Source organism: Triturus cristatus, chromosome 4_2, assembly GCF_964204655.1.
Source record: "Triturus cristatus chromosome 4_2, aTriCri1.1, whole genome shotgun sequence".
Lineage (NCBI taxonomy): Eukaryota > Metazoa > Chordata > Amphibia > Caudata > Salamandridae > Triturus > Triturus cristatus.
In genome coordinates this window covers 129,724,598-129,747,980 of record NC_140586.1, presented here as the reverse complement: position 1 = coordinate 129,747,980, position 23,383 = coordinate 129,724,598, and the positions used below count along the sequence as shown (strand labels likewise).

At 46.9% G+C, this 23,383-nt stretch overlaps 1 protein-coding gene across 8 annotated transcripts in view; it reads right to left on the bottom strand.

Moving 5' to 3' along the window:
* The window catches only part of SLC11A2 (solute carrier family 11 member 2), a 475,484-nt gene that overhangs the window by 157,416 nt on the left and 294,685 nt on the right, over positions 1-23,383 (bottom strand). For all 8 annotated transcript variants that reach the window (XR_014960527.1, XR_014960528.1, XR_014960529.1 and 5 more), the window contains 3 exons: positions 20,747-20,905; positions 20,240-20,326; positions 8,065-8,184 (listed from right to left, as the gene is read on the bottom strand). Coding sequence is in view for 5 of the 8 variants with exons in the window: in XM_085600792.1 (XP_085456918.1) it covers positions 8,065-8,184; positions 20,240-20,326; positions 20,747-20,905 (366 nt within the window). In the remaining 3 variants the exon portion in view is untranslated. The remainder of the gene's footprint in view (positions 1-8,064; positions 8,185-20,239; positions 20,327-20,746; positions 20,906-23,383) is intronic.

Here is a 23,383-nt window from a genome sequence, read left to right as displayed (position 1 = left end):
ATGAAAACCACACAGTTAAGGCAGACGAGCCCTCTACAACAAAGTCGATTTTGTGGTGCAGCTTTACATTTATGTTCTACTTTAGGTGTTATGATGTGTGTTCATGGGGTTTTTTAAGTTATCTATCTAGTTCTTAAAGACTACCTACATGGGTACATACTGAACTGTTCTCTCTGTTTAGATGTTTCAATGAGGCAACTGTTCTTCTATTGTTCTATGGCCATTGTCCAGTGCTACAAAGCAGGTGATTGGATTACTGCTTGACATGCAGAAGTTTCATTGGGAAGTGTTGCCATAATGGGGTATTCCTCTTGAGTTTCTTCGTTATAGGACTCCACATAGACCCTCACCAGGAAGGCAGAATCGGGTGAGAAAATTCTCATTAGCCTAGGGTGAAATATTTACCACGTGGTAAATACCTTATTTTCAACTTCAACATGAGGCATTACATGCAGAATCGGTATTTAATACACCAAAACCTGCACTATTTTGCCATTTTTTGGGCCTTTTGCCATTATGAATTTTGGCAGATTTGACCTGCCGGAATTTATCAAGGGAAAAATGCGAAGGTATGATAATTATCACACAACTCATAATTCAGACCCCTGTGCAGGAGCAGAATTTAGTCCTTAACTTGAATGTGGGCCTAATAATTTGTTTTATGCTTCTTCTGAACGTGGGGTAAGCTCTTTAAAAGTTTGGACCAAACCTACTCTTCATCTGCATACTTCTGAGGTGGTGGCACAGATTAAGAATGTGGAGTAGGGAGTGGCATGCACCAGTGTACTAAAGAGAACCCCCTGTAACAATGACACGTTCCTAGGGCAGGGGAAATTTACTACATTGCACATAAAACCCTGGCAACTCTACACGTTCATTAACAGTCTTCTAACTAATTTGCAGGCTCAGAAAATGTAGGTCTACTTGTTTACAAATGCTTTATTAACAACCAACATTCAAAAGCGCACAATACATCTGTTAAAAAAGGGACACATGAGGGGACAATTTCACAAGACATTACTGTATGAAATGAAATTTCATTCAACAACATTCTCATCAATCACACCATCATTCATTCAAATCACTCATCCAGTTCTTCACTCAATCTGTGTTTATGGCAGAAACAACTTGCAATACCCAACAGGATAATCCAGGAAACTGGAGTTCATCTATGTCAACAGTGTAGATTACACATTCAAGTTAGATAATTAATGCTCGGAATTATCTATAGCATGATTATGTCTTTTCCGTTACTATGACTAAGATTTCACACATAGCAACTTAAGGCTGCACAAAAGTAGCTTGAGTTCTTAAACTTCCTATTTTATCTGTCTCCACGCGAGTTACGGTGTCATATGGGCCTTCATCAGGAAAGCCACATCCAATTCATAGAATTATAGGTACCCGTCTTATTTTAAGTGATCCTCATGACCAAACGGGTTTAGAGATTTGAGGCAAAGGGGGGTCTGCTTAAATACGCTCAACCACAGCAACACAATAGACTGAGTCTTGAAGGAGATTTAAAGAAATAATAACAGCTGGATGTAGAGACCACAAAAACTCATTGCTCCGCGTGCATAATTTCACATGTCCCAAATCCAACAACGCTGGTGGCCGGTCTTAGTCCTGGCCGGTGTGGGAGGTGAATGGCCTGGAAGATGGCAGACTAGCAGCGTTCTAAGCTAGCTCTGGCAGCCCAACTTGAATTCAAATACTATCCTGCCATTCATTAGTCATGGGTTCACCATCCCTTGTCCCCAACAAGAGGGGGGGGGGGTTTGGAAGAGGGGACAACAGAAGCAGTAGTGGCCCCCCCGAAGTCCTGGGCAAGGCTCGCAGCCCGATTGGGAGGTCGCTGCATCCTTGGCTGCAGGCAACATGGCGTGGAGGACACAGCGGAGGTGATGCGACCCATACCACCGGGCTGTACGGGGCCTTGCCGCGCCCTGTTCCCTCTTCCTCCCTCCTTACTTGGTGTCTTGTGTTGGGATCCGCCGCAGCGGAGGGCCTGGCATACGCCCAAGCAAAGGTGCTAGAGTATTTTTGCGGTAGCCCTGGAGGTGAGGAGAAGCACGGGGCTGCTGCTTTGGAGAGGTGCGGTTCTGCTGTCTCTGTAATCACCCGAGGGAGCCCGCTACTGGACTAGATCTCTGTGCCACACCGGCACAGTGAACAGAGCATAGGGCCCCTTCCGCCCCACTTTGAGGTGGCAGAGATCGACACATGTGCTGCTCCGGCAGGGGAGAGTGCTGGAGATGTGGCTGCTCATTGGAGGCAGCTGAATGGACCTGATCAGGGGAATCTGCGCCCTCCCTGCGAACGCAGTGCGAGGTGGCAGTGGGGCTATATATCGGCAAATATTGGAGGGCAGACCTGCTGCAGAGCAAGCCATGCGATTGGGCCTAGGGTGTGACTGCTGTGACCAGTTGGTGACCCAGGAGTGCAACGGACGGTGGCGGCTACTGAGTCCACAACGTTGTACAGGCAAGTAGGAGCTCCCCCCCAACTTTCCGAGGATTACAGGATTCATTCCTCTCACTGGGCAGTCATGGACGTTTCCAACAAGTCCGGGTGGCAGGTGGCTTGAGTGGCGCTGGGGAGGTATTACACTGGAAAGGCCCATATCGGACTAGCACTCTGGGCAGTTTTCCTGGTTCAGCTTCCTCCTTCTGCTGAAGATCAGACTGCCTGTTGTGGCCACTAACCAAGAGGGTGTCGCTTGTTTCTTGGCCTGACAGGGTGGCACTGCACAATTGGCAGGAGTTACTGTGCCTGCATAGTCCGTTGCCCACCCCCCAGGGGAAAGATAAGAATACCTGCTCAGAGTTTGGTTGTCAGTCTGCTGGTGGGCCCCATCTACTTCCTCTAATTGGTGGCATCTCTAACAGGGAGATGGCCATGGCCAGGGAACTAAAGCCCCTCAGATTGGGAAAAATTAACCAGTATACACAAGTAGTAGCCCAGCCACCGAAGGCAGAGACGCCCAATGTGCTGGACAACGCAGCACTGCTTTCGGCGATCAAATCCTCCGGGTATGCACTGGAGGGAAAGATAGGATGGGTGAGGTCAGAGGGTTCCCTCTTGAGACAGGACTTGCATAATGTATCTGCTGTCGAAAATAGGATCTCTCAAGGAGAGAATGTGGTTCATGGGCTACAGAAGGACAGGGCAGGTGCCTGTGCCACAGCTAAAGATGTGGTCTGGAGCCTGAAGTATGCTGAAAATCGAGCCCGGCGCAACAACCTATGTTTTGTGGGCTTCCCAGAGAGGGTTGAGGGTGCCAACATGGGGGCCTTTCTGGATCAGTGACTGAGACAATCCCTCCTATCCAAACAGTTCTCCTCCTGTTTCGTTATAAAACGCGCTCATAGGGCACTGGGAGGTGAGCCTCCTTCCGGTGCGCCTCCACGGCCCGTAATAGCATGATTTTTTTTTACTCCCTCGACCGGGATATGATCCTTCAGGAAGTATGGTGCCTGGGTGAAATCTGCAACCAGAATTCAAAAACCCTGGTATCCCCAGGCGACACACGAGAGTTCCAAAGACAACGCCTTACCTTTGATTCTGTTCAAAAACAAAAGCATCGGGCCTTACAACTAAAATACATGCTAGAGTTTCAGGTGAAGTTCGAAGTCCTCTACTGGGGAAGTAAATATTCTTTCAGTCAGCGGAGGCATGGCATGGTTGGAAGAGGGCCCGCGGTTGATGAGGAGAGAGGGTGAGTGTCCGGTTTTGAGCTACTTCCGGGAGGAGGGTGCAAGACCCAAGGGCTTCATGTCGATATGGAGAAGATTGGGTTGGGCCTCCATGGTGGGCAGTAGAGGAACTCCACTGCCGGACTCGCAGTGCGAGCAGAGACTGGGGATATTCTTGTGACACTGAGTGTGAGCAGAGAGTGGTATCAAAGAAAAGAAGACCAAACAGGACAGTCCACTGGAAGTTATTTCTCCTTGCCTCAATGAGGGGCAATTGTCATCTGACTTGGCAGTAGCAATTGCCAACCTGGAGCAGGACTGCTCCCAGGCAATCCTACCCTGAAAGAGACATAGTCCCAGACCCAGGTGAACAAGGCAGCGGAGACAGCACATGAAGCCATAGGAGTCCGGAGAGACCGGACTTGTCTTCGCCCCCTCGCCCCTCCTCCCCAAGACTTAGTATTTTGAATATTGCTATTGTTTGGGGTTTGTGAGTTATTGAGTGTTCTGCCCACAGACCTCCTATTCTCTCCTTGTGTATAGTTTGGCTTAGGCAATGTGGTATTGCACTGGGAGGAGTCAGTGGGGGGTAGGGGGCTGTTCGCGGGAGTTGTTGTGTTTTCTTATTGTTTTCTGTTTCTATTGAATGTGGATGTGAGCCCCAGACTCAATTGCTTATTTGTGGTTCAGGAAATTACCACCCGTAGGCGCAGTTAACTACTTTTACACCATAGCCACAGTCCAGACACCTAGGGTACTCTGGTCTTAGAGTCTTAACCTGGAATGTAAATGGTCTGGGCAATAAAGTCAACCGCTGTATGGTGGCACAATACCTTAAAAGACTGCAGCCCGACCAGGTCCTCCTCCATCTGCAGGGGACAGACTGTGGATTCCTAGGACGGGGGAGATATACGATCCTGGGTCATGAGGATTATCTTTTGGGCCCAGAGGAGTTGCAATCTTGGTCAGGAATCCCCCCCGCCCCCACTTTTAGGGTGACTAAAACATGGTTAGTTCCTTGTGACAGATATGCAGGGGTGCAGGGCCACTGGGGATGGACTGAAATGAGCTTGTTGAGTGCGAATGCGCCTTCTCTGCTACAGGCTCCTACTCTGGCTAAGCTAATCGAAATACTCCTTGAGTCAACCTCCCCATTTCATATTTTGGGTGGAGACTTCAATGATGTTAAGGCATTGGCATAATTTGCTGATACGGTGGGTTTATCTCAACTGTGGCAGCGAAGACAACCATCCGATACAAAGTATTCCTATTTTTCAGGGACTCACAAGGTTTACTCTAGAATGGATTATGTGTTTGCCCATGCAGGGGAGGCAAGGGGGTACACGCAGAGTATATGGCAAGCAGTCTGTCTGATCCTTCGCCCTTGTTGGTTAGGCTGGGGCACCTTGGGAGTTGGGGGTCCTGTGAATGGAAATTAAACGCCTGGGATTTGCAAGATCAGGAGGTGGCCAGGAGACTACAGGTTCACACTAACTTATTTTTCAGTGAGAACGAGGGCTCCGTTTCCTCCAAGATCATCTGATGGGATGCATACAAGACTGTGCTCTGAGACTGGGCTCAAAACCTGATAGAGCAGAAGAGAAGGGAACAGAAAGAACTTGAGGATCTGGAGGACCAAATCCTGTGCGTGGAAGGAAAGCCGGGGTCTACGACGGATACCCTTAGTCTTAGGCATATAGCCACCAAGCAGATTGAATATAGAGATTTGACGCAGGAGGGTGCCCAAAAAAAAAAATATATTATTATAGCTATGCTGCACCGTCTGTATGAGACAGGGGAGAAGGCAGGTAAGCTCCTCGTATGGCTGAGTAGACGTGAAATGGAGTCCTGTGGGGTGTACCCCGTGGTAGGTCAGTCTGAAGAGTTCTGTACCACAGACGCGAGTATAGCACAGGAGTTTGCCCCCTACTATAAATCGTTTTAGAAGGCCCGCCTCTTCATGACTTCAAAAGCATTGCGCGTTATCTGGCTGCAATCCCCAAGGCAGTGCTGGACGAGGAGTCCCAAGAGACGCTAGAAGGGGAAGTTAACATTAAGTGAGGTACAGACAGCTATTGCTAAGATGCAACCAGGCAAGACGCCGGGACCAAATGGCATTCCGGCTGAGTTTTTCAAATGCTAAGTCGGACAGCTGGGTCCACATATGCTGAACCTCTTCATGGAGGTGGGATAACAGGGGGTGTTGCCTGCAGACCTGCGAAGGGCCACTATCACAGAGATCCAGAAGGAAGGTAAGCTGAGGGACCGGTACAATTCTTATCGCTTGGTTTCTCTGCTAAATGTAGAAGTAAAAATCCTGGCCACGATTTTAGCAACACAGCTTCTGCAGGTTATCGCAGGATCTATCTGGATTCATGCCCAGTAGGTCCACATGGCTCAACCTAAGGCACACGCACTATTGGTTGGCAATGGTGCAAGGCAGACAGGCTCCCTAAGTTTCTCTCCCTAGAGGCCGAAAAGGCGTTCAATGGGGTATATTGGTCCTTTCTCGAGCAGACGCTACAGAGGTTTAAGTTTGGCAAAAACTGTAGAAGGTGGGTGGTGGTGCTGTATCACGAGCCAGTAGCAGTGGTTAGAGTGAATGGGGGTTTGTCCTCTGTTTCCAATTGAGCAGGGGGACTCGACAGGGATGTCCCCTGTACCCGCTCTTATTTGCCCTTACATTGAAGTGCCTTGCCTGTACAGTGAGACTGCATCCAAATGCCTGGGGATTCAGAATATCGGACATAGACTAGACTGAGGAAAAGATATTGCTCTATGAAGATGACATCCTTTTGTATATCACTGAACCGGAAACCATTATTCTGGCGTCTCTTCCAGGTTTTGGGGGGATATGGGGCGCACTGAGGATATGGGATTAATTGGAAAAATCAGTGCTTTACTCCCCACGGGAAAACCATTATACGCTAATGGGGTAACCCAATCATTGTCCGTGGACCTGGGTATTGTGCGATATAGAACAACAATTGGTCCTTGGACTACTTTTTTATCAAAAATTCTCAGTGTTTTCAATTACAGTTTATATATAAACTGTAATTGAAAACACTTTGAGAATTTTTGATAAAAAAAGAAGTCCAAGGACCAATTGCTACTCCCCACGTGGTCAGGTGGATCAATCGTACCTCCCTCAAGGGTTGAGGGTGGCCTCAGATGGCTTTAAGTACCTGGGGAGTTTCGTAACAACACAGAAAGAGCTCATAAATCATCAGGGCTCGTGGTCCATCAAATAGGCGGTGTTCCTTTGCATCATTTTGAAGTTGGGAATTGCAAACTTCCAACAATGGAGTCTCAGCAGCAACCCAGGAAGCAGCATTCCATGAGCCATTGGACTGCTACGTGTATACTCTGGGCAGTCGGCCTTCTTAGGAAAGGACATCTGACGCAGATTTTTCTGCCGCTGGTTTGGCAGTCATATACACAAAAGACATCAATGTATCCAGGCACTGGGATCATACTCAATGCTCAGAGTGAATTTGTTTTGCAAAAAAAAAAAAATTGCTACTCTTTCTGAACAACAAATAAAATAATGCAGACCATTCAAAATTACATGGAGGGCAGCTGATATTTCAGTTTTGCAAAAGAAAATTCCACTGCATACATAAAAGCATGATCAACTGATCGCCTCCATGACATGGTGCGACACGGTCAGGCATATTTTAAATGGACATCTTAATTTGGAAAGGTATGCAGATAAGGGGACCAAACCCTCTCCAGGCATTTGGAGTAGTTTCAAAGACTTTGACCTGTGGGTTCAGGCCTGCGGCCTAAGCTATCAGTCGCTTTCCAGTTTTAGTTACCAAACAGGGGGGCCAAATCAAAAACCTATCCAGAGGGTATTTTCAGATGTAGAACACAGACCTATTGTCTTGAGCTGAAACCAGTATTCCAAAAAAGCCATAACTACTATTCTCAACGAGTATGAAAAAGGTTGCTTGCCTGTAACAATAGTTTTGCTGCTTGTCACCATTATAGAGTCTCCCATGTAGTGTCTGTGGTCAAGGTGTCATCACAGAATAAGGCCCTTTTGATACGCACTTTTTTTAGGAAAAGGACAAGAGAAGAGTCAGACAGGGCATGGTAAGTGAAAAGTCAACCAGTAGCATACACTTCCCATGGAGCATTCTAAAGCTATTTGGAAAATAGTCTGCAAGACTCCAGTTTTAGCGCTGTCCCTCGGTCACCACAGCCAAATACAAATAGCAGACATGATTGGTCTTCTCCTTTGAACCACACTGTGGCTTCACAGTTTGTATGGTGTCCCCAATGCTGAAGAGAAACTCAGCAACAAAGTTACATAAAGTAAAGTGGATTTGAAGGAACCTTGGCAACAAGAAATAGGAATGCATACCTCCATGACAAACTGTCCAGAGTAGGTCCCAGTCATTGTTGAGCTTTGTCCGGCTGCAAGTATACCAACTGCCCAAATGTAGAGAGCAGCAGGGCCGAAATAACATCCAAGAACCGCACCCTGATGATAATGAATGAAAGTCTTATATTAGTAAGGCTGCACACAATAAACACACCATGTTCACTACAGCACAGTAATTTAAGGGGTCAACAGCATGTTTTGAGTGTTACAAGGGAATTTCCACTTGTTGATCTCTTCTACTGGGGGTGGGTATTTGGGGAGGGGGGTAAAATATTTTTTACTTGCATATCTATTTAGAGATTTGAACCTTGCATTAGACTGTAACACTGGGACCTTTGCACTATTATTGTTTGCAACACTGGCACTGGTATTTCCCTTCGCAGTATTTGGTTGGAACATGTATGTGTGAGAAAGTGGCTCTGTTCCCAAATAGGTACAGGGTGTACAGAGTCCACAGTCCTCAGAGGTTTGGCAGAGGCTAAAGTTAGATATAACCTTACTCTCTAAAGTGGTAGCTTGGTCGAGCAGTAAGGCAGTATCAGAGGACAGTGTAAAGCATTTGTTGCACACACTCAGCCAGCAAATGGTCTCACACACTCAATAACTGAACTCTAGGCCAATGGTTTATATATAAAAAATATATGCTTGTTTTATTTTAGAACCAACAATAGGTATTAAAATATACTTTCTCAGAATAAGATGCTTTATATAAATACTTTTGCAATATGCAATTGACTTTTGTAGAAAGTTACAAGTGGTTGCAATAGGCAACACAATTCTAAACACAATAATGCATTGAGTTCAATGGAAGTTTCAAGTTATTTGCCACAGATTACTGTTAGGATTACTTTTGGAATTCCAGGACTGGATCCTAGATTCAGTCCTGGGTCAGTACTTGGAATCAAGTGATAAAAGTCGACTTAATTACTGCGATGATTTTTAGACAATATTTTGCTATTTTAAAAGTTGACACTTAGAAAATATTTCATAGAAAACAGTCAATGATTCCCTATGGCAGAAAATTCAAGTTGCAGGTATAGTATGTTCTCATTACTTTTGTAATCCAGTACTGGGTGCCTAGACTCAGTACTGGGACCTTTATCCAAAACAGGTAAGTAATTACATTTTCAGATATTATACGATTTTTAAAGAATATTTAAAGATTGCAGAAATTGACACTTAGAAGAAATTTCACAGAAAACAGTCAATGATTTCCTATGGGAGAAAATTGGGTTACTGGTAAGTACAGTTGTAAGTATTTTTCAGAGTCAGTGCTGGGCACCAAGATCCAGCACTGGGAGCTCACCTAAGAGCAGGTGAGTATTTTCGTTTTCGTTACTCGGCTGATTTTTGGTGAATATTTTAAGTTTTGAAAAGTCCACACTTTCAAATTTCAAGAAAAGCCAGTCAATGTTACCCTATGGAGAAAGGAATATGCTACTTACCAGTATGCATCTGTTCTTGGCATGTAGAGCTGCAGAGTTGTACACTTAGCATAGATCGCCATCTGGTGTTGGGCCCGGATGTTTGCAGTTTGTTTTTCTTCTTGGACAGTCTTTGGAAGTCACGAGTTTGGTGACTCCTCCTTCGGTCCGTACTGCGCATGGGCTTCGGCTCCATCCTCAGATTGTTTTTCGCCAACAGGGAAATGATGGAGCTTGGTAATCACAGTGAGAAACCCATGTGTGTAGTATCTAAATAAGATGTACTGGAACGGATACAGGTAGCCGGGGAGGCGGGTGGGCGTGTACAACTCTGCAGCTCTACATGCCAAGAACAGATGCATACTGGTAAGTAGCATATTCCGTTCGAGGCATATGAGCTGCAGATTGTACACTTAGCATAGATTATATAGCAGTACCCAACCTTAGCGGCGACCACCGATATCCGTTGCAGTGGTTTGAAATAGTGTCTTTAGTACAGCCTGGCCCACTCTAGCTTGCTGCTTGGAATGCACATCTACACAGTAATGTTTTGTGAAGGTGTGCGGTGTAGACCATGTGGCTGCTTTGCAGATGTCATCTAAGGGTATATTCCCTAGAAAGGCCATAGAAGCCCCTAACTTTCTTGTAGAATGGGCTTTAGGCGGAACAGATAATGTTCTTTTTGCCTTTTGATAGCAAATCTGTATGCATTTTACAATCCACCTAGCTATCCCTGATTTAGAAATGGGGTTGCCTTTATGTGGTGGAGAGAAGGAGACGAACAATTGTTTAGTCTTCCTGAAGGGTTGCGTTCTTTGTATGTAGTATAGCAAGGCCCTTTTTACATCGAGTGTGTGTAAGGCCCTTTCTGCAACAGATTGAGGTTGCGAGAAGAAGACAGGTAATTCCACCGATTGATTGAGATGGAAGGGGGAAATGACCTTGGGCAGGAACTTCGGATTTGTGCGAAGTATGACCTTGCTGTGATGTATTTGTATGAAGGGTTCCTGTATAGTGAACGCTTGTATTTCACCAACCCTTCTAAGGGAAGTGATAGCTACGAGAAAAGCTGTTTTCTAGGTGAGAAACTGTAGCTCGCATTTATGCATTGGTTCGAAGGGCGGACCCATTAGTCGTGTAAGAAATAAATTTAGATTCCATACAGGGGAAGGTGGTGCCCTGGGAGGAATTACTCGTTTAAGGCCTTCCATGAAGGCTTTAATAGCGGGCACTCTGAAGAGTGATAAATGCTGTCTGTTTTGTAGATAAGCAGCGATCGCTGCTAGGTGTAGGCGTATGGATGAATATGCCAGGTTACACCTGTGAAGATGGAGCAGATAGCATATGATGTGCTGTATGGATGCATCTAAAGGGTTGATTGTATTGTTACGGCAGTAAATAACAAATCTTTTCCACTTTGCGGCATAACATGCTCTAGTGGTAGGACGTCTGGCTTCCATGATGATGTTCATGCAATCAGGGGGAAGGTTAAGGTATCCGAATTCTAAGATTTCAGGAGCCAGATCGCCAGGTTGAGCTGAGCTGGGTCCGGGTGCCTGATTTCTCCATGGTTCTGGGTTAGGAGGCATGGGGATAGGTGCAGTTTTTGATGTGGTACCACTGATAGTTGTAGTAGCGTGGTGTACCACGGCTGCCTGGCCCACGTCGGAGCTACCAGAATGAGTGTGAGGGAGTGCGGTTGTAGCTTCCTGACCACTAATGGAATTAGTGGGTGAGGTGGAAAGGCGTATGCAAATCTGCCTGACCAGTTCATCCATATCGCATTGCCCTTGGACAATGGGTGTGGGTATCTGGCGGCGAAGCTTGGGCATTTTTTGTTTTCGTGGGTGGCGAAGAGGTCTATCTGAGGATGCCCCCACTGTTGGAAGAATGGCTGAAGAACTTGTGGATGCAGTTCCCATTCGTGTAGTTGTTGCGTTTGTCTGCTGAGCAGATCTGCCATGGTGTTTTGTACGCCTGGAACGTGTTGTGCCAGGAGAAAGATGTTTTGGGGAATTGCCCATCTCCATATGCTCTGGGCTAAGCGGGAGAGCTGGGGAGAGTGTGTCCCCCCCTGTTTTTGGATATAATACATTGCAGTCATGTTGTCTGTGCGAATGAGGACGGCTTTGCCCGAAATCTGTTTTTGGAAAGATTTTAGGGCTAGAAAGATCGCCAAGAGCTCCAGATGGTTGATGTGGAGCGATTTTTGCTGTGGCGTCCATAGACCTTGCATTGTGAGGTGTAGGAGGTGCGCTCCCCAGCCGGAGAGCGATGCGTCCGCTGTTAGAATCACCTGAGGAACCGGGTCCAGGAACGGCCGCCCTTTGGAAAGGTTTGTGGTGTTCCACCACTGCAGAGAGTGATGTGTGCGGCCGTCCACCAACACCAGATCCGTCAGCTGACCCTGGGCCTGGTTCCACTGTTGTGCTAGGCACTCTTGAAGTGGGCGCATGTGGAGTCTTGCATGGGGCACTATAAAGATGCAAGACGCCATCATTCCTATGAGCTTCATGAACACTCTTGCTGGAAGAGAGTGTTGGGGAAGGAATGTTTTGCGTAAGGCTTGAATGCTTGTGATTCTGGCTGAGTTTGGATAGGCAATACCTTTGGAGGTGTCTATAGTGGCCCCGAGATATTGCTTTGTGTGAGATGGTATGAGGTGGGACTTTTGGTAGTTCACCGTGAAGCCTAGCTGGTGGAGCAGTTGGATGGTGCTGTTTGTATGCTGCACGCATTGGTGGTAAGACGCGGCTTTTATCAGCCAGTCGTCTAAGTAAGGGAAGACGTGAATGTGTTGACGTCTGAGGTGTGCTGCTACTACCGCTAGGCATTTGGTAAACACCCGTGGTGCGGTGGTGACCCCGAAGGGGAGAACCGTGAATTGGTAATGTTGCCCGTCCACCACGAACCTGAGGTATTTCCTGTGAGAGGGGTGTATTGGAATGTGAAAGTATGCGTCTTTCAGATCCAAGGTTGTGAGAAAGTCTCCCTGACAGAGGAGCGGGAGGACTTGTTGTAGGGTGACCATATGGAAATGGTCTGAATGTATGTAGGCATTTAGAGGCCGGAGGTCCAGAATGGGCCTGAGGGTCCCGTCTTTCTTTGGTATTAAGAAATATAGGGAGTAAACCCCTAGATTTTGCTGATTGATGGGGACCTGCTCTATAGCGTGTTTTTGGAGGAGGGAGAGTACCTCCTGTTTGAGCAGTGTGGAATGTTCTTGAGACATTGGACGGTGCCTTGGTGGGATATTGGGTGGGGTAGATGTTAGCTCGAGACAGTACCCTGACCGAATGATTTGGGTCACCCATTTGTCCGATGTTATGGACTCCCATGCGTGGATAAAGTTTTGTAGTCTGCCCCCGACCGGAGTGGAATGGTCTGGGGGGAGCGGAGGGAAGTCATTGTGTGGGCGGGGTGGCAGAACGGGTGTTGTTAGTTTTGCCCCTGCCCTTATTGTTGTTGCCTCTGTAACCACCCCTTTGGTTGCCCTTTGAAAAGGTATTTTGAGGAGGGGATTTGTAGGAGGTGGAGGTGCTATCGGTGGAGAAGCCTCTGCCTGTGCCACGAAAGGAGGAGCGTCGAAAGGAACGTTTAGAGGCTTGTGTTTGGAGTGCCCCCATAGACTTTGCTGTGTCTGTGTCCTTTTTCATCTTTTCCAACGCTTCGTCTACCTTGGGCCCAAAGAGAGTTTGTTGGTCAAAGGGGTGATTGAGTATGGACGCCTGGACTTCAGGCTTAAACCCTGAGATCCTGAGCCAGGCATGGCGACGAAGCAGGACACTGGTATTTATGGCTCTAGAAGCAGTGTCGGCTGCATCGAGGGCACACTTAATGGAGGTGTTTGTAATGAGTTTACCCTCCTGTATTAGCTCATGAGCCCTACGCTTGTGTTTCTCGGGGAGGTGCTGCATAAGAGCCTCAAGTTCGTCGTAGTGTGCTCTGTCATAGCGCGCAAGTAGCGCTTGTGTGTTTAAAATGCGCCACATGTTTGCAGCTTGAGAGGCGGTGCGCTTGCCAGACGCGTCTAGGAGTTTGGATTCCTTGTCCGGCGGTGGGGCTTCTCCTGAGGACTGGGAGTTAGCCCGCTTTCTAGCTGTAGAGACAACTAGGGAATCTAAGGGAGCAGGGCCCTTAATGTATGCAGGGTCTGTGGGTGCCGCCTTATACTTTTTCTCTATTCTAGGGTTTAGTGCCCTGACAGGGTCTTTGAACACCTCTGCGGCATGCTTGGTGACACCCTTAAGCATGGGTAAAATAGAAGTGGATTTGTCCTGTATGTCAAATGTATCCAGTAAGAAGTCGTCTTCCACTGGTTCAGTGTGCATGTCCACCCCATGGTAGTGTGCTGCTCTCTGCACTAAATGATGGAACCCTAAGGAGTCCTCTGGAGGAGACGGCCTGGATGGGTATAGGTCGTCCTGAGGTATATCGGGTACATCAGGGTTATTGTAATCCTCCCATGGGTCTGGGGTCCCCGGTGGAGTGGGATCCATTGGGGCGTCCGCCGGGTAATTGTCCGGGTCCCCGTCATCCGGATCTGGGGACGGGGTCGGAGAGTAGTGAGGTAAAGGTGGCGGAGACCTGGGAGGGGGAGGGGGTGGAGGAGGTGGAGGAGGTAGGGGAGGCGGTAGTGGGGAGGGCACTCTGAGGGGAGAAGTAGCAGAGTCCTTCCGTTTGGGTGGTGGAGGAGGAGCCGGAGTATCAAGGCGTCTTTTCTTGATAATTAAAGTCAATAGCCCAGTCTTTGGATCTTTGGACAGAGTCTTTTGTAAAGGGTCTGGTGTAAACAGAGCCAATGGTGCCGAATCGTCCGTCGGCACCGGTGATTTCGGAACCGAGGGCTTCGATGGTTTGTGTGCGCCATGCTTTTTTGGGGCCTCCGTTTTTTTCGGCGTCGAAGGAGTTTTCGGCGCCGGAGCCTCGGTGCCGACAGATTTGTGTTTGTGTTTGGTCGGCACCGAGAGTCCAGGCTTCGGCACCGGTGGCTTCGGAGTGGAGCTGGATATTGCTTTCTTCGGTGCCGGATGCTGTTTTTCGGCACCGGGCGTCGGCTGGCTCGATCCCGAGCTGCCGTGAGACTTTGGAGGCTTCGACACCGGGCCCGAAGGTGGGGTGATAGAAGCTTTGGTCTTGGTTTTGCTCAGGCCGGCAGGCGAGGGAGTAACCTGAGTCTCCTTGGTTTTGGGCGCGGGGGTGGGAGGGGGCACAGTACTCACGACCCGCTGCGCCGGTGTGATGTCCTCCACATCGGAGTCGTCGGCCTCGGAAGCGCTGACGACGTCTTCTTCCTGCTCGGTGTGTGTTTGCCCCGAAGCTTCGGCGCCGTCTCCGAAGATGTCCGGTGGAGCTGCAGACGATGAGTGCGCCATGGTGCGTCGAGCTTTTCGATCCCGGATGGTTTTCTTCGATCGAAAAGACTTACAGGCGGGGCAGTCTCTGGCCTCGTGTTCTGGGGTGAGGCAAAGATTACACACCTGATGGAGGTCGGTGTGGGGAAATTAAGACCCACATTTTGGGCACTTTTTGAACGGAGTCCTTTCCATCGGCCGGGACCGGAGTCGAGGAGGGCCCGAGGGCCGGTGCCGATGTACGGGATGGAGAAAGTGCCGCTTCGAGAAATGAAGATGATGATGAAGAAACTCGAAGAAACGAGGATTTTCCGTCGAGGCTGGAACCGTAGAAGTTCGAAGCCGGAGCACGAAGTATCACATCCGAGCCCGATGGCGGAAAAAAACAATCTGAGGATGGAGCCGAAGCCCATGCGCAGTACGGACCGAAGGAGGAGTCACCAAACTCGTGACTTCCAAAGACTGTCCAAGAAGAAAAACAAACTACAAACATCCGGGCCCAACACCAGATGGCGATCTATGCTAAGTGTACAATCTGCAGCTCATATGCCTCGAACATTTAGTTATCGGTTTAAAGGTAAGTACTCGACTGGCAGAGTTAAGGTTCTGGGCATAGACTCAGGGGTCTCCCAGGGTCAGGTAGTTACAGTTGGTTCCCCCTCAGCGGCACAAGGGCGGCCGGGTGCAGAGAGAGTTAGGCCCAATGTTATCTTATGAGATGTAGGGGGGCCTTGGTTGGTGGCTGCTGACTAGCAGGCCACACGGCTTCTGGGAGCTGGGCTCCTGGTCACTTACTCAGGGCAAGTGTGGAAGAAGATAGGTGTAGAGGTTACACTGCCAGGGCCACTCGGGCGGCTGGGTGCAGGGTGCTTTTGAGCCTTCGGGCGCTCAATTGATTTCAATGGGAAATCTCCGGTTTAGAAAAAGACTGCAAATTCAGGGACGAGGATTCTTCAGGTGCCACCACCACTTCGAAAGGTAAGTTGGGTAGTTGGAGGATAGGTAGGTACCCCGGGATTGGGCACAGGGGGCCGCCGGGTACAGGGGTGCCTTTTGGTGTCGGGAAATCTTACCCTCTGTTGATCACGGTTGGGAGGGCAGCTGGTTCTGAGGCTGCAGGCTTCTTCAGGAGTGTCGAGGGAGGTCCTTGGGTGCCGGACTCGGGGTCACAGTCGCCGTGGGGTCGTCCTCGTGGTCTTTGTTCACTCCGGCACAGGCCAGGGTTGGCTGGTGCAGAGTGTGCTGGGTTCGCGGTTTCGGGCTGCTGCCAGGGTTTATAAGTAGATTTTGAGTAGAGCCTATACTCATGGGAGTCCTAGGGGTTTAGAGTCAAAAGGTAGCCAGGTCCTCCGGGGTTTGTGAGGTTGCTGGCCACAAGAGATGCCGGGTTGGAGCAGAAGCAGGTTCGAGGGTCGACAGGCCGGTAGGGCTGGGGCCAAAGCAGTTGGTGTCTTCCTCTTCTTAGCAGCTGCAGGGCAGGTCTTCTTTCTTCTAGCTCTTCTTCGGATCTTGGAATCTGGAATCTGGGGAAGGAAGGTTCAGGGTGCCCCTAAATACTAGATTTAGGGGCTCTACAGGTAGGTGAAGGGCAGGGACCAATGGGTCCCTGTCCTGGGGTGGGCACACCCCCTATCCTGCCTCTCTCCTGTGTGAGGGGGGCAGTAGCCTAGTCCTGATAGGGTAGGGCTTCCCATCTTCAAGATGGCGAGAGCCCGGAGCTGTGCTTCACCTCGCCTCCCCCACCTGAGGGGTGGGGTTGGCAGGCTGGCACATCCCCCGTCCTTATTTGGGGTTTCCGGCCAAGCTTCCCACCAGATTGGGGGGTTGCAGTGGCCTGGGGAAGCTCACAGAGGCGGCATGCCTTTGAAGGTTCCCCCTGCCCATCCTGGGGGAGGAGATTTAGCACCTCGCCCAGGATGTGCATTGTTGCAGGCCCAGGAGAGCAGGGGCTCTCCCACCCAGGGGTCCAGCAACATTTCTGTTGTGTGGCAGCCTAGGCAGCCTCAGAACAGACGTGGATTGTAGGTTAGGTTTTAGGGGGCATCTCTAAGATGCCCTCTGGGGTGCTTGGTACATTAAATCCCACACTGGCATCAGTGTGGGTTTAATGTGCTGAGAAGTTTGATACCAAACTTCTCAGTCTTCAGTGTTGCCATTATGGTGCTGTGGAGTTCGTGTTTGACGAGCTCTTAGCACCATGTACTCTTAAATGGCAGCACTGCACTTACAGTGCCCAGGAATGGACCTGGGTACTGTAGGGGCACAGGGCTCCTGCTCCTGTGCTCACACCATTGGCATAGGGCACCCAGCTAGAGGGGTGGCTGATGTATGCCATGGTAGTGTAGGTGATGGGCATGGCACACAGGGATGTGTGCCATGTCGACTCTTTGTTTTGTCTTGCACCCAGACACCCAGCCTGCAAGGGCAGTGTGTGTGTGTGTGTAAGGGTACAGGGCCTCTAAGGGTGGCACAATGAGTGCTGCAGCCCTTAGAGGCCTTCCCTGGTCACAAGGCCCTGGGTACCTAGGGTACCATTTACCAGGGGCTGACATGTGGCCAGGGTTTGCCAATTTGGGTTTTGTGTTTTTAGGGAAGGAACATAGGCCCTGGGCACCTGATTGGCAGGAGTCCAGGGTACACTCACAAAGCACATTCAGCAATTCAGCAAAAAGTGGGGGCATACCATGCAAGAAAGATGGCACTTTCTCACAGTATGTTTTTAACATTTACAGAAAAAAGGCCAGAGAGGGCCTGGCTCAGTTCGTTACTTCATAAAGTGAAGAGACTAGTTACTGTTAGCCTCATAGGATTTATTGTCAAATTTCAACCTGGACTTGTTTGTTTTGTATTGAAAACAGAATTCATAAACCAAATTAGATCGTATTAGATCATATTGTTTTTCAACAAAAGGACAGGTGCAGACACAGTCCACATCGATTCCATTCCTTGATTTTCACCCAAAACTTCACACCCAGGAGAAGCTTAGTAAAATGGCTCTGAATTAAATGCTTGCTGCTGACACTAATTATGATCTGCTTATAAAAAGTGTAGGATGCTGGACTTCTTTGCAGATTCCCCCCACTTGAACTGCAAGATGCAAGTATTTCGAAAGACCGTGCACTGAAGCCTGCTAATCAGGCTCCAGTGCCAGTGCTCTTTCCTCAAACACAAAATGTCTAATTGTAACCCAATTGGCAAGGACTTTAGCCCCCCTGTAAGTCCCTGGCAAATGGTACCTGTGGTACCCAAGCCATGGGTTCTAAAGTGTCCCTATGGCCTGGAGCATGGCTTATGCCACCCAAAGGGACCCCTCCACAAAAACTACATGCAAACTGCCATTGTATGTACTATATGCAAGTCACCCCTACAGCACACCTTAAGATCCCTAACGCAGGGTGCATTACTTTACATGTGACAACATATCTGCATGAGCAGATATGCACCTGTGATGTCTAGTTCTATTACTAGATATTGCAAGTGAACAGGGAAGCCATTTTAAGTATATGTACTGGGCACTGGTCATCACAAGTTCCCCAGCAACATAATTGGCATCACTGAAAAAATAATGATGTTTGGTATTAAACACCTTGTATTACTAAATCCACACTGATGCCAGTGTTGAATTTATTATGACATGCACCCAGAGGGCACCTTAGAAGGTGCCCCCTGAAAACCTACCAGCCTCTTAGTGTGCTGGCTAAGTGGATCCTGCCAGCCTTCCATCACAGTTGCGTTTCTGATCCTGTGCAGGTGAAAGCCTAGGCTCTCAGGAGGTCAGGACAAATGCCTGCTCTGGCAGGAGGTGTTATCACCTCCTCCAGCAGGATGGCTAGTGCATACCAAGGCCAGGAGCTTCAAAGCCCCTGCTGCCTTTGATATGATAACCTGGCTTCTCTCAAACCTGGTAGATGCCACCCCTGCCCTGAGGCCCATTTGGCACCAAGACAGGCTGAAAATTAGCTATGCAAGGAGGCGAGCTGCACCTCCAGGCTAGTGGCACTCCTAAGGTGGGCTGCCTGAAGTGAACACAAAAATTAGGATTTCACCATCTTGGCCGACCCGACGGACCTGAAAAACTGTTGGTATAGGGAATAGAATTTCTTCAACTCAAATGTTTAATTGTGGGAAAAGATACATTGATACATAGATACCAATTAGCTTAAAAACTGAAATCTTGTCTTATCAATGTTCAATGTTGTATAGCTCACAAAAGGCTTAAATTAAATGGGCATAAGAGAAACTCGCATCTGGGAGTACGCTTTTTGGCCATCGCTAATGGTAGTACAACCTGTTCTAGTGCAATGGGTAAAAAATAAACCTAGTAACAATTCTGGATTCAAAATTTCATGTATATGCACAATTTGAGGCAATGCAGAAAACCTGTTTTTACCACCTACATAGCTTCAAAAACATTTCATCTCCCCCCTCAAAATTTAAATTCACCTCTACCAGATTGGACTACAGCAATGAATTATACCGAGGTCTTCTGCACAAATATCTTAGGAAACTGCAATAAGTTAATTGCTGTCAGGCTGCTTTTGAATTTGAATAAATGTGACTGCTTTGTCAGGCTTAAAGAAACTTCACTGGGTGGCAGCAGCAGAGAGAGGAAAATTCAAGACGCTTTGTCTTGCCCATAAAACTGTTTATTTGGGTAAAACAAGTTCATTACAAGATTGTAATGTCCTATAACACCCCCAGAGAATAATACAATCAACGTAATGGTGCTGTTGGTTGTTGCCATGTTTAAAAACTTAGGAGGCACAGCATTCTTATTCCTTGCACTCAAGGTATGGAAATTACTTCCACTGGAACTTAGGAAAAAAACAAATCTTTTAAAAGTCTGAGAAGTCATGAAAGCGTGGCTACTTAGGTCAGTGGAACAGATATCTTGCCGTTGGTGACCATATTCAGTTCTTTAGAGTGCCTCCATAGTCAGTTTTCGACTTAAGAACTGTGTTTTGAGTGATATTTCTATTGTTGGGAAAGCTTTTAATGTTTCCAGACATGTGCAAGCTTTGGTCTGTGATGAGGCACACCAGTTTCTCAAAGTTTAAAAAAAAATAAACAACCAGTCAAAGTTTGAAATGACAGTACCAATTACATGAGGAAAATAAGTTGTTGCATTTACTTGCAGCTTTTATTTTATTCATTTATACTTTTTTATAAAGTTTTCATTTACCCAGAGGTATCATGTTTTCAAGCAAGGTCATGAGCACACAATGAAAAAATTGTGCATCCTTGTCAGCGAATACTTGAATCTGATAGCCTTGTTAACCGTTAAGAGTTAGTGATAAATATGCACCTGGATCTTTCTAATTTGAAAACATAAGGAGCATAAGTGCAGTTACAAACATTAGGAAAAGGCACACTTACCCCTTTGTAAATATCAACCTCTAGCTGACCAGTTTTGTTAAAAAACAAATCTGAATATGGACTGCTGGCATTATAACAAACCTCGTACTAGAGAAAAGAAAAAAGAGAAGGTGTGTAAATAGAAAATTCAAACAAAGTCCTGCACAAACCACAATAAGAAGGCCCCAGTAAATGCATTTGCATTACTTATGTACTATATATCCTTCATCTTTCTATCATTCCGAAAAAGAACACAGGTAGCAGCATTTGTTCTAAGAGCCATTCTTTTAGACACTCACAGATGTAAATAAGAGCATGCAGCACCAATCACTTTTGAAGAAATGGACTTAAAAATACAACAAATGTATCAAAGATATCCAAAGGAGGACCTCAAAGAGGCAGATGTTTAATCATTCAGGTCAAGAAAATTGGACAATAGAATAGGAGAGGGATAAGAGGCAGGGCAAGGGCTTGTGTCCTGAACTAGAACATTGTAAGAATGCATTAAAGAACAACGGGAAAACGTACCACTTGCTCATTGGTCTTGCCATAAAATGATTCAGCAAACACCGCAACAACAAAGACGTTGATAAGGAAAGATATAAATAAAGCAATAGTCGACTCAATGAAGTAGTACTTGTTGGCTTCTGTTACATCCTTCTTACTCGCTCGATTCACGTCTCTTGACTGCAAAGCAAAACATTGTTTTAAGTAGGAGTGATTTAAAGGGTTAAAAAATAATAGGGTTCACAATTTTCTCTCAATACGATATACAATGGGTACATTTATATTTCTGTTAAAGTTAGAAGGTAGTGTGGATCTGGCCACATGGTAGCGGAATGCTTTACAAGAAAAAAAAATGCAACAATTAACAATTGGTACAAGATAGTGAAAATGTAGTATAGAAGTAAAAGGAGAAAAAGTCAGTCTTATTTAAAGCATCGGCAGAATCAGCAGAGCCTCTCACCTCTACGTCATGATGGAAAACAGCACACCCTATCTGGGGATTCATACCTGCATGACGTGTACACAGAGTGCATCCACTATAATGAGAAATGCAGCTTCAGTGCAGCTGGATGCAAAGCAAACATGTTAATGCTTTTCAGAAACAAAATCCAAAACAGTGATGTGTTTCTGAACAGCAAAGAGAAACCCTCCATGTTGCAAAGTAAGTTTTTGGTTTACCTGGCCAGGCATCCAACGTGGTAATACTCAGTAGCAGGTGATCTATCAATTTCTTTCCCCACAGGACTGCTGGATCTCACTGGCCTCACCATTTGAAATCAGCGGCCCAGTGGCAGAAGGGCCAGAGAGTCATGGTATTCTGCAGCAGAGCCAGCTTGTGCTACTCGTTTGGAATCATGAGAGTACCGCTACCTTCAAATGGGGCACGTAACCACAGCTTGACACAGCTGGAGCTCCTACAGCATCAAATACTAAGTAATACTTTAAATCTTTATTGTGGAATCTGAAGAGGCGAGCCTTTAGATTTTTCTGGAAGGAGTGCAATTAGTAAATAGTCTGGAAGAAAATTACAAAGGTTTGGTGCTAGACAGGAGAAAGCTTTGCTGAGGGATTAACTTGCTCTCATTTTGAGGATTTCTAGGAAAAGTTGGGATTTGCTGATCATATTTTTCTTCTTCAAGTAGTCAGGCGATGCAATGTGGTTCAGTTAGAATCAGGGTGATGTGATCAAATTTCTTGGTTCCTGAGTTGAGTGGAGTACCTGAATTCAGAATGGGCATCTCAAGAGCGTAAATTCAATATGGCCCATAAGCTTAGCACTAACATTGTCAGGGTATAAAAACACTAATTGTTCTCTTGCTGTCACAGGAGTATTGTGCTCAAGGGTAAACAAACGATGGCAGACAAAGAGCAGAATACAGTTTCCTATGTAAACAATAATATGATTTTCGGGTGTTCTAAATGTTCTTAATTGTGGAACTATCTGTGATTTAGTAGACTTATATTTTTCCTGCTTCCAACAATGAAATGAAAAAGCTGTCAACAATACATCATTAAAAGAAAAACATTTATTAACGGTTGGTATGTGTGATTTAGGACCAGTACTATGCTAACTTTTCAATATAATTAATAATTGTGAAATAGCAACAGTTCAAGTGATAAGGAGATAAAGACAACCTATCTCATTCCCTGAAACTTGTCAGTTAGGGTAGGTGCAAAATGTTAAATCCCATCAAGTCCTTCTACGGTTCTTGGTTGGTCATCTTCATTTATGGGCAACTTGCCTTTTTGCAAATATTCAACGAGTGCCTCCATCAGACGAGCTAATAATGTTTGCATTCCATATAGGCATATGCAGTGACGGCTGACAGTTTTATCTCCTCCTTTCATAACATATTTTAATCACTGGGCTGGCAAATGGATTATGTAACTTACCCTGTAAGCATCTGTTTGTGGCAAATAGTGCTGAAGATTGACATGCTCTGCAACTCCTGCCATCTAGTGTTGGGTTCGGAGCAGTGTAAGTTGTTTTTCTTCAAAGAAATCTTTCGAGTCACGAGGTACAGATGTTCCTCCTCTAGTGATATTGCGCATGGGCATTGACTCCTTCATTAGAATATTTTCCCCGGAGAAGGGTGAGAAAGGAGTGTAAGAAGAGTGTAATAATAAAGATTTCCATGTTACATGTAAATGTATCAGAGAGGTATGAAATGTAACTGCAATGACCACAAGCATACGGGAGGAGGGAGGGTGCATGTGAATCTAAAGCACAACATGCCAAGAACAGATGCTTACAGGGTAGCCTAATCCGTTCAAAGGCATGCATGGCTGTGGGTACACATGCTCTCAGACTGTAAAGCATTCCCTCTATAGAAGCGGTGGACAATGTGTGGGAGTTGCAGTAGTCTGAAAAAGGGTGTGTAGCACTGCCTGACCTACATTGGCTTGTTCAGGGCTAAAACATCCACACAATAGCGTTTGGTAAATTTATGTGGTGTAGACCATGACGCTGCTTTACAAATGTCAGCTATGGGAATATTTCCTAAAAAAGCCAGTTGCTCATTTTTTACGAGTTGAATGTGCTCTGAGAGTTACAGATAAAGGCCGGACGGGACTAGGGGCTATACCCCCTACAGGTTCCAGCCCAGCCATGGCTGATACCATTCGCTATAACCGCAACGAACTGCTAGCTCTTAACAA